We start from the raw sequence: 14,504 nt of genomic DNA, 5'->3' as shown, positions 1-14,504 counted from the left end.
CTTGCTAGCATATTAGCAAAGTGCTCTTACAAATTTGTAGTTCTACTTTAGCTCTACTCTACCCCTTTCTCTCTCTGTGTGTATGTGTGTGTGAAATTTGTCATTATGTTTAATGAAAATGGTTTTTGACGCTGGCGCTTAGCAAATTAATTACAACAACAAAACAATGCTTAACAAGTACGAAAACAGCAACACAGGTAATACCGAAAAAAGTGACAAAAATAACAAAAAACACACGAAAAGCGTTTACTTTAAAAATATGAAGCCACACAGTCGCCGCACAAAAGGAATTGTCATATTGGCGTATGTTTACCATGTCACATAAGAGAGATGACAGAAATCTGTACAAAACATAAGCGCAAACTGCAGAAGACATTGAGCGCGGTCGTTGCTATAGCTTTTCATACAGTTACCGCTTACTTACAGTTCTCCCTCCACAACTAAGCTGCACCTCTTCTGTTTGCACTTGCAGCGCAATTTTTTTAATTGCTCTGGTGCTTTTGTTTCGTTACCTGCCGTTTTTCGACTTGGAGATACCTTTGAAGGACAACACGACACAATGGCAGAGATTCATGCATGATTTTTTGTGGCTAACTTTTTTTTTTATTAATTTAATAATAGCTTCAAATTGGTTTGAAGGCATATAAAAAATATCGAAATTCATCACTAAGGCCTAGGAGATCTTAAAAAAAAACATAAGATAATACATATTTTCCAAACATTGTTTCGGTATTTTTTTTTTTTTTAATTTTAAAAAAGTGTTTCAAAATTATTTACAAAATAAGTTTTAAAAAATTAATAAAAATTTCCGAGTGCTATTTAGTTTAAATATTTCTGTATAAATCTTAAATTTATGAAGCAAATTCAATCCTTAAGAAATTTTAGTTTTTCAGGTAAATTTTACTAATTTTTTTCTCAAAAATGCATTATATTCTTAATAAATTTTTTTCAAAAAATCAGTTTATTTTTAATTTCGTAACAAAGAATTAAATTTATTCCAAATATTTACGAAATGTTGTTTAATATATAATTACTTCCTCAATTTGAATGTTATTAAGACAGATTACAAATAAAATAATGTATAAAAAAATAAAGATTTTTCAAACTTATTTTCCAATATTTTTAGTTTGTTCTATATAATTTTTTAATATATTGTACAATGAAAACTTATCCTTTTAAAAATTTATTAGCGAGCTGCCAGCGTCTACCTAAGGCAGATCTACGTATTCATTTTTGTCTTCTTGGTAACGCTTTGCATACGACACTAGGGGCGGAGGTACATAAGTTATCTATTTCTACTATTGCTAATGTGGTACCTAGCGTTAGTTATAGAACTCTAGGGTTAAAAAAAAAAAATCAGCATGTAGGTAGAAAAGGAAGAACTGCGGGCTGGGATATCAACCCAGACGTCAGTGTTAGAAGTGGCTGCACAGCGAGTTTACTTGTTGTGTCGACAGCGGCGATACATCTTTTGTGAAGGCAGTATTTCAAAGCGGTTGTAATGCGACTGCCAAACCCACTTTGCAACGTAAAGGTGCTACAGTCCATGAAGACTCAGACCTCGAAAGCATCAACACTACGGAAGCGAAAGCTTTGCTACGTTCTCCGGGGGACGACAAAAGTGTTATGTCGGCGATAGAGACTAGGCCGGCGAAAAACCCAGTAAGAGGCAATCAATCTATAAACTGGCGGTGAAAGTTCACGAAAGGCTAAGCTGCAAGTCCAACAGGACTAAGGAAGAAGAGGAAATTTGGGCTACGGCAAAAATGGAGGAAGGCCAAGCACACTATGTATCGCGGCCGCAATTTACATTCACAGATTCGAGGAGATAACTAAGCGGCATTTAATCGTGGCACTCATTAAAACTAGCAGCAGAGAAAACTAATTGAGAGCGTAAAAAGCTGAAAGAGCTGCTAGTTTCTGCTAATGAAATTTCTATCATATGAAGAAACAGCTGTTAAAACACATGTGTAAACAAGCGAGATTTTACAAATTTTCTTCGATTTTGTTTAATTTAATAGATTTGAATTGTGAAAATAAAAATTCCGTTCATTAGTTTTCAGGTGTTGATATGATGTGATTATTACGAACAAGGTTTACTTATTGTATTTTCTTCCTACTTTCTGCTATTTTTCCGTTTCTTTACTTTTTGTGAAAGTAATTTTTAAATTCGCTCAGCGTTGTTCATCCTGATAGCTAGCAGATATTAGCAGTTAAGAAACAAACTAACTTTTCTATAATTTATATTCAATTTAATAAATTTCTTCTACATTTCTCCTCCGATAGCACATTTTTCAACAATAAACTTTTTAACGAAATTTTCAAAAATTACTTTATTCGATTTAGATTTAACAAAAATTTGCCTCACTGAAAATATTTTTCCGCACTTATGTACGTACACACATACATACATACATATGTATACAAATGTATATCTGGCTGTGTGCGCGCCTACCTGTTTCTAACTGTAGATCCTTGCGAAAATCCTTTGATTGCCAGTTGACAGTAGTAAATCCCTTATCAGAATGAATATTTTCTACCAATTTCTTACTTTTCACGTTTTCTCATTTGATTTCCACTTTTCATACACATGCAATATATTTTTCGTTGCTTTTGCTTTCGCCGACTGTCTGCCACACATTGTTTCCACCTCAGTTTCTTTGTGTAATCTTTGGATCTTTGGTGGCTTTATCCCTCAGGGACTGCGAAGGAGAAATTACCTTCAGCTTAGCATATTATCCTTGCCGTTGCTGTCGAAATTGATGCGATAACAAGTATCCTTTCAATATTTAAATTTCTTCTAGCATTAAATTGCGGCGCGATGTGCCAGCACCCGAGAAATGGAGTGAAATTTTAAACTCTTTTTTGGAACAAACACATTTATAAACCAATATTTGCATGTCGGTATGTGTGTTTGTTTGTACGTTTATACGTGTGTATACGAGTATCTATATGTGTTTGTATGTATGTATGTGTAACCCACATTAGTACTCTCTGAGCAAACAAATGCCTTCGCATATATCACAATCGTTTTTAGATTTTTCAAGGCAACTACGCTTAGAACACACACACACACACATTCGCATATGAAAATATATATGTATATATAAGCTCGTTTGTAAACGTGTTGGCATGTGTCGGAGCAGCTACATACATACACAAATATCTAAATATGCAAATGTGCGAATATGTCGCTGTGTTTGCCTACTAAATGCCATTGGGGAATTTCAATTGAGGGCAAAAAAGGATATTTAGTTCAATTTGATGTGGTGCGTGTGGGAATTTGACGCTAGCCACTGCATGCGGCACATACCCACACACACCCACACACACATACTAGTACATATATGAAATGCTATGAATATATCAGTGAGCGTAAATGTGTCGCTTTAAATATTTCATTTGCTAAGCGCATACACATACACTTAAAATATATTTAAATATACACACACTTACACATACACATGAAACGTGCCGCTGCCTGTGTATTTAGTGATTTATGGCAGTGGTAGGATTAAATTGCCTTCACATTGTGCACACAAGAAAATGCAAAAAATGCCAAGTGACAAGCGAAAGGACACCGAAACGCCAAGCGCAGAGCACACCGACGCACTCACACCCACACACATACACTTGCATGTATTCACTTGCTCCGCACAAAAGCTCAAGTCCCTAGCGGCAAGGCAGTGTCGTCGACGCGCAGCTCAAATGCCATGAAATGTTGCCTTGCCGTTGGCTAAGATATTTGAAATTTGATGATGCCAGCTGGGCTTTTTTATGCTGCTTGGCGAAAGCGCTCATGGTGGGTGGGCTGTGCGCCGGAAGCACCGATTGTCGGTGAAATACTTAAACAAAATTAAATGAAATTTAAATAAAAATTTGAGGCTGCGGGGCGGATTTGAAATAAATTTGCTAATAACTTTATTTATAGTGAATTACATTGTGGAGGAATGACAAAGCTTACGGCTATTGGAAATGCACAAGGATATGCACAGAAATTAACTATATTCTTAGAAATGCAGTTTTTTTACTTGCTAACATGTACCTCAAATATTCCCTAAATTCTAATAGTTATGCCTTTTAGACATTAATTAATAACAAATATATAAATTATATGAAAGCTTTCATTTTTAAGCGAAAGCTTATATTAATTTTAATAACTTATAGCAGTCTAAACAAAGCTTTCATTTTTAAGTGAAACCTCTTAGTATTATAAAAGGAAGCTTCTAATAAATTTGTGAAAGCTCAGTGCGTGTGATTATATTTAATGTGTTTAGTTAAGCTCACCTTTTTAAAATCATTACACAAGCTCATAAAGGCAACAGCCTTTAGGGTGAGGTTTTATGTAAAAAAATTTGCGAATGTAAAAAGAAAATTATATTCTTTATTTGTAGGAACAAATTATAAGCTTCCTCTTATTACTTGTAGTTAAAACTCTCAAGAAAGTTACAAAAGCTTTGGTTTTAAATCGCACAAACACAGCTTTCACTAAATTTATGAAAGCTTTATAAGGGAACTTATAGTTGCAGCTTACGACTAATGAAAACTACACATTTTTAAGCTAACGAGAATGAAAGATTTTATAGAAAACTCTAATATTTAATATGCAAATGAACCAAAATAACTCTCTTTGATTTGGAACGATATGTCAAGATATAAATGTTCAACCTATCAGTAAAGCTTTTAAATTTAAAAAGTAAAAGTAATGACTTTTTAAAATAAATCGAAGCTTTTGATTTTAGTGGCGCTTCTACACCAGCTATCGATCTTTGAGGAGATTCATGGATAAGCTTTTAAGTTTTGTGATGCTTTATGAAAAAGCTCTTGATTCTGTTTTGAATTTTTCAGTAGCGAAAGCTTTAAGCACTACGCTTTCATAGTGGCGAACTTTGTGAAAGCTTTGTTAAAGCAATAAAATCTTAATTTGCAAAGTTTCACAATATGTGAAATATAAAAAATTTTCTGTCCTAATTTATTTACATATACTACGTAGTAAATGTATTTGTATATTTTTTCCAAAGAGGTTTCTACACAAATCTGCTCTGAGGATATTCCAAATAAAACCAATTAAATCATTTAATTTCAAAACCAATTATTTATCTAGTCTTACTTCGAGTACAAATATATCAACAAAAAATTACACTGAGTTCTTTGCACTCAGCCAAAAATAAATTCATCATTAGCAGCAAACAATTGTGAAAAGTGCATTGAGCAGGCTTTTAGAAGGGATTACCAAAGAGTAAATATGGTATGTCTGACTTGCAAGTGAAGGAACTAGACACAAATATCCCAACGTGCATTCATATGTCGAGTCGCCATCTCGCTACTGTTGATGAACTGAAATGAAAGGCGTCGTCTCCAAGCCACATCGTCAGCCGCCATAATGCTAGGTACACGACCGTGCAAAAGCTCTTAAACCAAAATGTCTCACTCCATTAGTTCAGCTAACAGACGAGCTAAGCAGCTGTGGCCGCGGTCGTCCGAAATAAATTTGTAAGAGTGAAACGATGTGCGACGTTGTTGGTCGGTCGGCACAGCCTTTAAGTGGGCTACTGACATAGTGTGGCATAAAGCAACTGAGTGGATGGAAAACCGCTCAGCCCACCACATATGTCAATTAAATGCCGCTCTATGTGCTTTAGGTACAATGCATGTGTTGGTTGTTCAGTATTGGTGGCTATAAGTGCCACCTGGTGAGCCTGCCCGAGTTGAAAGCTTATGCTATGCGCCGAAAAGCAGACTGTATAGAAAAATAAGCGCTTTCACATGTCCTGCACATATGCTTTTCTGCTTCGTTATGTGTTGTTTTTTTGCTTTGTTTTACGTTTCCGCCATTTTCACTATTATCGCCATTTTCGACGATTTCTTTAAGCTGCGGACAATTTTTTATATTCATTTAGTAGCCTATCAGTTGGTAGCACCAGCGTGACCTGGCTCAACTCAGTTCTACTCATTTTAGCAATTTGGGTAGGTTTTTTCTTTGCGACTTTTTTGGAATTAAAGCTACTTGCTATATATATTTTTTCACTAGTTGCTTTACGGTTTTTTAACTCTCTTATTTCTGCTTTTTCTCCATAGCATAAAAAGCTTCATTTACTTTTTGGTTGCTTCGTTTAAACAGCGCTATATTTATAGTTCTCTCGTTTTAATTTCTCTCTTTATTATTTCCTTTTTGCTATCCACCTTTTTTGGTCTTCTTTGTCCATTGTTTCTTTTGTGCGCTTGGTTAATTTAACAGCATTGAGATGGAATTGACATGTTTAGCTGGTGAAGCTCATCCACTAGCGACTTTCAGGCATTGAACTCTCAATCTGTGCATGTACTTGCACTAATTGGGTTCTTATGGCACTACAAATCACTGGTTTTTCTTATGCTGGTAGATTTGAGCTTATTTAAAATAAACTGAAGTGATATGAGGAATAATCAAACAATAAATATGTATATGCATATATGATGTCAAACAGAAATCAGTATGCAACAACAAACGCCACATTATTCGAATCTCTAAGGTTTTTTAAATTCAAAATTTTTAAAAGCTTATGCCTCAAATTTTTATGATAATACTAAATAACGTAAAATTGTTTCACTTTTCGTAAGCAATTTTTTATGCTAATGCCATTTATTAGAACTTTAAGTGTCCTTATACCCACGTTAACAAGCTTTATTGTAAAATCTCTCTTGTTTACGCACAAAATAACATTAAAAAGAACTGTTTGTCTACTAAAAGGTAACTAAGATTTAGTGTTTTAAGTCCTTACTTTCAACTAAATATTTGCATAAAGCTTTTTAAAACTTACAGTGACTCTAACTGTAGAAAACTGTAATAATTAAATCTAATACCATTATAATAAATAATAATTCAATTTGAAAACTTTCTCTTAATTAAAGTGTAAGCTTTTTATCAAATTTTATACAAATAATAATTGTTTAACTAAATAATCGAATTGTGAAATATAACGAGCTTTCCAATGAATGTTTTAAACCTATACAAAGATTGCTTAGCATTTTCTTGATTATCATTCGAAAATTATTTCTTTCAAGTCAGTTTACCAAAAAATATACTTGTTAAAATTGTTTTTAAATTGAACGAAAAAAAATATAATCTTTTAAATAATATTACAGTAAATATCTGCGACAGCTTTCGAAATTATTTTTGGTGAAATTAACAACACATATGTCTTGAATAGCAGCATAAATGTTTGCGACAAACCCTTATTCGCAATATTATAGCAACAACAATATTCTTTAATAACGAAAGCTTCCTTTAACAAATTCTTCCTTTAAGTAACTACTTTTTTGTGTTTTCCAAATGCAGCAGACAATGTAAGAACGCTTTTTAAGCGATAAATATTTGTGATGAAAGCTCCCTTAACTCCGAGTTTATTTCGAGAAAATTTATTTGAATGATTTTCATATAGCAATTGCTACTTAAAAACATTTAAAACTTCGTATGCTTTCAACTAAAATTTATAATAAAAATATTTTTCCAACACAGTTTCTGAAAGCTTTCACTCGTCAAAGCTCATATTTTAAACTTTCTAAATTTTAGTAGTAAATTTATTAATGTAGAATACCCACAATCATAATTTTTGAAAGCTCCTACTTTTGTAAAAGTTCATATTTAAAACTGTTAAGCTTTGAAAGGAGAGGAAATTTATTGTTTTAAAGTTTTCGTGAAAGCCGATATTTAAAACTGTTAAGCTTTGAAAGTAAATTTATAATTTTAAAATTTTTCCAAACATAGCTTATGAAAGCTTTCATTTTCGTAAAAGCTCATATTTTAAATTCGGCAAGCTGTGAAATTAAATTTTTATTATTTCCGAAAGCTTTCTTTTTTTCGGAAGCTTTTTTTACACCTTTTTAAGTTTCCACGTTTTTGTGAAAATCATTATTATTATACTGAAATATTTTTTATTACTGTTTTATTAAAGCTTTAATCTTTTGACGCAATGCTAATCGATTTTCTCGCTTTATTTTACTTACAGGTAAACTTTAAAACCATTTCACGTTTTTAACCAAATGTATTGGGCTGTAAGTAAACAAATTTTTATACCCAGCACTATACCATGTATGATTGTCATTATATTATTACCCAATATAAAATTAAATTGACACAAACACCATCTTCCGCTTGCTGCACATGCGTTGTGTCAAGAAATCGTTGACATTTTTAATTAAACGCCAGAAAACCGGAAACAGGCGACTTTCTTGCCACACACATAAAACTATTTACTTTTATAATCTCATAGACCATTCATTAGTATCTAAAGTGAAAATTCATAGAAAATTTTCTTAATACGTGACGAGAAGCACTTTATTGTTGTATTGTAGTTGATCGAGTTTACAGCGCTGTGGTGGCGGTTGCTTGCGAGCGAGTTAAAAATCCCACAAGGACATGCACATAATCATTAACACACGCTTATGCTGCGGCAAATGTTCTGCGTACAACAATGACCAACAACAACAACAAGTAGAGTAGTGGGGTAGAGCAAAAACAAACAAAACAAATGACGATAATAATGCATAATGACAAAAACAACAATAACAACAACAACAATATTTATTGGGTAGCAAATGTGATATGTAAAGCGTAAAGTAAACGGCCAGTGGTCGTCAAACAACAAACAACAATATCCCTTTAATGTCCTTTTTAAACACATACATAATTGAAATGACCACCGGGCGGCAGTAATGGCAAGCAGCACAGAGCTTAGAATTTCCAAGTGTGTTTGTATATGTTTATGAGCGCATTAAGTCCTTTTTTCAAGCTATGCTAACTTTTCTACGGTGGTGTAGGAAAATTAATATGCCCGATGTGACAAAAGCAGTCGACAAAGCGAAGCAGCAGCTTTGCATGCGAAGGAATTCTATGCTCATTAATATGCGTACGAGAACACGTCTGGGCAATCTTCCACATCTAGCAACGTAGCACATGTTTCCCTTGGCCAGCCCTTCCAACTTTATAACGGTAAATAGTTGCCCGTTCAACTACTTTAAGGCGCACGCACAACACACACAGAGCAGCTGCTTTTGACGGGCAAGGCTCAGGTCAACGCACGTTTGTGCTTCGCTTCCCCCAACTATAAAGTTTTCGGTCAAAAATGCAAACAAAAATTTTCTCAGCCTCAGCCTCAATGAGGAAACCAGAAATTTCGAACGCTTGTCTAGGATGCTGCCGAGCCTTGTGCTGGTTAAACTTGTCGCCGGCAACAAAGCGTGTGTGTTCGAAAATATAAAACTAGTAAAGATGCTAGACAAAAACTAGTTGCTTTAAGTGAAAAAATATATTAGATTGTTACTCACCCTAACCAGTGTGCGACAATTAGCTTTAGCGGCTGTGAGGATCTTCATATATACTTTTTTTAATATTTTTCGTTTTATTTCTCAAATACCTGTTTGATTTCTTGAAATTATTTTCCTTCTTAATATTTTTTTTCAATGCTTTATACTTCACCTCAGCTAGTTCCGCTACCTAATTCACCTTGTTGATTTCAAGTTCATCGCCAAAAATCAAATTGCCCGAAATGTTGCACTTTTTTCAACACTTTCCCACATTTGTTTCGGGGCGCAGCTCAAAGAGGTCAGCATACGCTTTATTATTTGGGAAAACTTGTCTGCCAGACAGCTGCTGATTGCAGCAATTTGCTCTTGACTCTAAATTTTGCGCGTTTTTATGTATGCTCAGTTATAATTTTCGCACGAATGCAGCTTTTTGAGCGCATACCATTCCTTGAAAGTTCACATACTGAGTACTAATTATTGCTTTCCAGGCACTTTGCGTGAAAATAACTCTCCGCCAAGATCTCTCCGTACACTCTGCAGCGCTTGTAGGCTTCATTTAATGTTTTTCCAATATTCTATAAGTGCCAATATTTATGTTTTAAGCACTCCTTACAGTCTGCAGAAGTTACAGACCTCTTTAGTACTCTCAAAACCATTGTAGTTGCCAATAACGTATCAGTTTCTATCCAATATTCACTGCTCGAGTAACAATTAACTGTCAACTTTATTGTCCCGCCTTTATTTTGTCGATATTATCAGCTCGCAATTAATGTTCCGCCTCGTTGCCATAATGCCACACCCTCAAAATCGTTAAACCTGTCAGTGAAAATACATGTTATAATTGCTAATAGAATTAACTCTAATCAAATTCTTGCTTCGAGCAAAGTCACGCGCCTACAAATACTTGCAACACTTACCAGAAAGCCAAAAGTCAGCACTCTCGAACACTCCACTTTATAGCTCACCGAATCGTTAACGCTTTTGTCTGCTTTACAGCTCACTCAACTCGTTCTGGTCGCGTGTCCCATATCAACATGACAAGACGTTTACGATTTTCATAAAGCTGAGAAAAAAATGTGAAAAAGTCATTACTACTCAACAAGCGCTCTCCGTGCCCCACCACAGCACCGCATTCTAATCTGACCATATATTAGTGCCAGCTATTCTATTTCGAGACAATCGCCACATGCTATACATATCAAACCAATTTGCTGCCGAATATACACAATCTGACACACTCGGTAAACACTGACCGCTTTGCTCACCCAAAGCTAACGGGCGCTTGGCCTGCCACTGGAGAGCGACAGCAACTTTATCAGTATTACGTATGCGCTTGCCACTTCTCCAGCTAACTTTTCTAATGCTATCAGCATATATGAGCGCTAGCGCTTGGCATTACGATTTCATAGCCATTATGTATGTATGCATATATGTAAATAAATACTTTTACTTTTATTTCTTTTTTACTTTTTTCTTACTCAACACTTATTATTTTGCAGTTGCTTGCTGGCAGCACTGTGTCAATGTTGGTTTTGCATATTTTATAAGCGTAATGCGAAGTGTGGCCTTCAACCCCTTAACCTCTCCACCACTCTAGCCGTCGCAATTGTCATTTAACTCCCTATGCGCTCCACTCGCTGCATACAAAGCGCTAGCATTATTCTCTTCTATTTTATTTTTATTGTCTCGTGTGGCAGTTATGCACGCGCCCATATCCCTTAATGGGCCGTCGTATCCCAAATCGAGATCATGCCGTATGCGTGCTGGCCTTTTACTCGCTAGTGCGCCGTCGTTGAGTGCGAGCATATCCCTTTTGCGGATGACACAAAGACAAGAGACCTTCATGCACAAAATTTGCTTTTTTGTTTTTTTTTTTTTGGTTTTGTTTTTGTGATTGTCATGGGGTTACGTCAATCCGATTTGGTGCTAGCCGACCCCTACTTGCACATACTTAGGCTAGTAGAGGTTTGTAGTGGGTACTTGGCGGTTAGAGCAAATAAATTTTTGTGTTTGTCAAGTCTTTTTCGGTTTTTCCTTTTCATTTTTGTTTTTATTTTATTTTTTTATTTATGCATTTTTTCACTCTCTTCGGCGTATTATCTTACTTTGCTGCCGCTTGTGGTTTTATTTGTGTTTCATTCTTTTGGGGTCGTCGCTCACTTGGCAACCTTTTGAACTTTCACTATGACATTTGTGATTGTTACCGCTTGATTATTATGGCGCTTTAGTTAACTCGCTCTCTAAAATAATGCTCTTGCTGTATGCGTGGGCGTGTTGTCTAATGTTAATAATGCTGTCAAGCGGACATATTTCTTCAGTCTTACACACTCCATTTGTCTCTTTGTTTACACATTTTAAAATAACTTTTTATTTGTTTTTCATTGTGCTCGTAAAATTTTATCTTTATTGGGCCAAATCATCATAGCAAGTGAGTTATTTGGTCATTTAGATGTGCATCATGTGAAATATAAAAGGGCTGTCACATTTATTTGCTCTTTATAAACGCTAATGTGAGTTGATAAAGCTGCACGCGCTGAAATGTGAAACAGAAATAATTGAAAATGAACAAGCTTGTTAATCTTTTGTCACTGAAAAATTATTCGGAGGAATTTGTGTTAATGGTTTTTATGAATTTTTTACTCTTTAAATTGAGTTACCTGCTAAGATGGCGGCACTTATAATCATTAAAACGCAAAAGCGTTACTGTTGAGTCAGCTTTAATCCTTTTTACCTTTCTTAAGAACTGCCCAGTCTAAAATATTAATATCTCCATTTATATTATTATTACTCACAGAACTTCTCCAGTTCTTATAATAATTTCTCCTCTTTCGGTAGTTTTGTTTGCAATTAGATACCACGCAATTATTTTTTCTTTTTATTTCTTAAATCTCCCCGCCTTGTAATTTTTGGTACTCTTCCTAGATTTCAGTATTCTCACCTCTCCAGTACAGTATTTTTTTTTTCTTGCATTTCAAACATTTACTCTGACTACTTCGTGGTTTTCTCCCTTTTTCTTTTTCTTTTCGTAACTTTAGGTTTAGTAACATATTTCACATCCTTACTCGGATATTTTCCAGCTTTTGATTCAGTCATTTTTTTTCTTTCCTGATCTCTTGGAGCTGATTCCTTTAGATTTTTCGCCCGGCCACATGTTGCAAGGCCAGTTAAAAACTATTTGGAAAACTGTGGATGGGAAGTTCTACCTCACCCGCCTTATAGCCCAGACATGGCACCTTCCGATTATCATTTGTTCAGATCAATGCAGAATGCCTTCACCGGAGTATGCTTCACTTCAGAACAGGGTATCAGAAATTGACTCAATTCTTTCTTGACCTCCAAGCCGGGAAAGTTCTTTAGGGATGGGATCCACAAACTGCCAGAAAGATGGGCAAACATCGTAGCTTCCGATGGGCAATACTTTTTTTTCTTTTACTTACTTTTTTCACAATGAAGTCTTGATTTTCGAAAAAAAGCATAATTAATGCATACTATATATATGATAATTCTAAATGATATATTCTAAATAAACAATTTTCAAAATAAAAGTATTATGTTTTGCTACATTAAGATACCTCGACTTAACTAAAATCTGCCGAGTTTCTTAATTTAAATTAAAGAATAAAAGTTACTTACTTTCTGAATACTTACAGCAAAACTTTAAAAAATTTGCTTTATTAGCAAGGGTATGTTCAAAAAAATTAATAATTTATAAATCAGTTAACGCTATTATTTTAAGTACTCACTCAACATAATTATGCTCAATTTAACTGTCAATAAATCCGAGCAATACAAATCGCCACTTGAAGTCACACGCAGCATAACACACGGTTATGATAATCTTCAGTTTATACTCATATGAATTTTCACAGCGCATTACCATTTAAACTGTCAAAATGATTGACTGTATAAAACGGCGCTGAAGCGTGTCAAAATTACAAAAAAAAAGCAGCGAATACAACACCTACGCCACACAAACTGTCCGTGCTGTAAATTCCAAGCGCATAAATTTTTTATTAGCCACAGCATTTATGCGCTATCAACAGCTGATATGCGACTGCCGTCAGTATCAGCTGTTCACGGGCACGCAATAAACGTCAACGTATGCGGCTGACAGAGCGATAGAGCGCACAGAGTGTGGGCGACTATATAGGTGCGTTGGAGAGCAGAGTAAAAGCGCTTGATTGAGCGCTGATAATCACTACCCTTCAACGCATTTGACAGCAAATTAAAGTGTGATTTGACAGCAGCGACAAGCGAGCGGCGAAAAAGAAAATTGTTTTACGAATTACAGCTAAAAAGACAACAAGCGAAAGCGCCGCCAAAGAGACAAATTGTGTAAGCGGTAAGCATGCAAAAAACTGCCAAAATATTTTAAATAAAAAATCGCACTTTTATGAGCAGCAATAACAAACTGTCAAAGCGTGAAGCGACATTGAGTGCGGCCGCAAAATAAAATGAAGAAAAAATTGTCTTTGCATAGCAAACGGGTTTACAAAGAAAGTCAGATAATTGATAAGCGTGGAAGTGCCGACAAGGAAAAATGGAGGAATAAAATTCTTTCTAAAATGAAAAAAAAACAATAACAATATCAAAGCATCGCTAACGCTGAAAAGAGCGTTGCACGGTAGCGCTCAAATGCTTGCAGAGCGTAAGTGGGTGTCAGTGTTGGTTGCTGGTTGTCAAATTACGCTGAGCGCCATGTTGACAGCAATTTGACAGCAGTCAAGCGCACCGACAAAATACGCACAACAACAACGTTGAAGAAAACATTTCAGCAAAGCAACAATAAAATACAATAAGTCGCAGCCAACAATTGAAGTTGAAGATGTTCCACTCCAGTTAGTGAGGGAGAGGACGGAGAGTTATAATGTGCTTAGTAGAGGCCAAGAGTGAACGAGGGATTTCGGTACTAACCGGTGTGAAATGAGGCGGTGCGCGCTGTTGCTTTATGCTGCATGGCACTGGCAGTGCTTCGACAATAAAAGGTACAATATAAAATTTACAGCACAAACAATTGTGGTTTTGAGTTACCACGAAAACGACAAAAAGGACCTGCAATTTGTAAAAAAAGTGTCTGCAGCAGGATTTTTCAAGAGTGAAAGGGTGAAAGTTTGTGTTGTGTTATGGCAACAATGCGTGCGATTTTCATATAATTAAGATTTGATGGGTTTTCTTTGTAGATAGAAGAATTCTTCGACATTGCGTAGTTGGAGGATTTTATT

At 35.2% G+C, this 14,504-nt stretch overlaps 1 protein-coding gene across 23 annotated transcripts in view; it reads left to right on the top strand.

Annotated features, from left to right (window-relative positions):
• mbl (muscleblind) overlaps positions 1 to 14,504 on the top strand; it is a 498,372-nt gene that overhangs the window by 363,049 nt on the left and 120,819 nt on the right. Inside the window, exon 4 of one of the 23 annotated variants that reach the window (XM_070108949.1) lies at positions 7,986 to 8,031. The exons of the other annotated variants lie outside the window; for them this stretch is intronic. Within the exon in view, the coding sequence (XP_069965050.1) occupies positions 8,020 to 8,031 (12 nt within the window). The 5' untranslated portion in view covers positions 7,986 to 8,019. The remainder of the gene's footprint in view (positions 1 to 7,985; positions 8,032 to 14,504) is intronic. 23 annotated transcript variants of the gene reach the window in all.

Source organism: Bactrocera oleae, chromosome 4, assembly GCF_042242935.1.
Source record: "Bactrocera oleae isolate idBacOlea1 chromosome 4, idBacOlea1, whole genome shotgun sequence".
Classification (NCBI taxonomy): Eukaryota; Metazoa; Arthropoda; class Insecta; order Diptera; family Tephritidae; genus Bactrocera; species Bactrocera oleae.
Note: the sequence above shows the minus strand (reverse complement) of the source record. Positions and strands in the feature narration are given on the sequence as shown.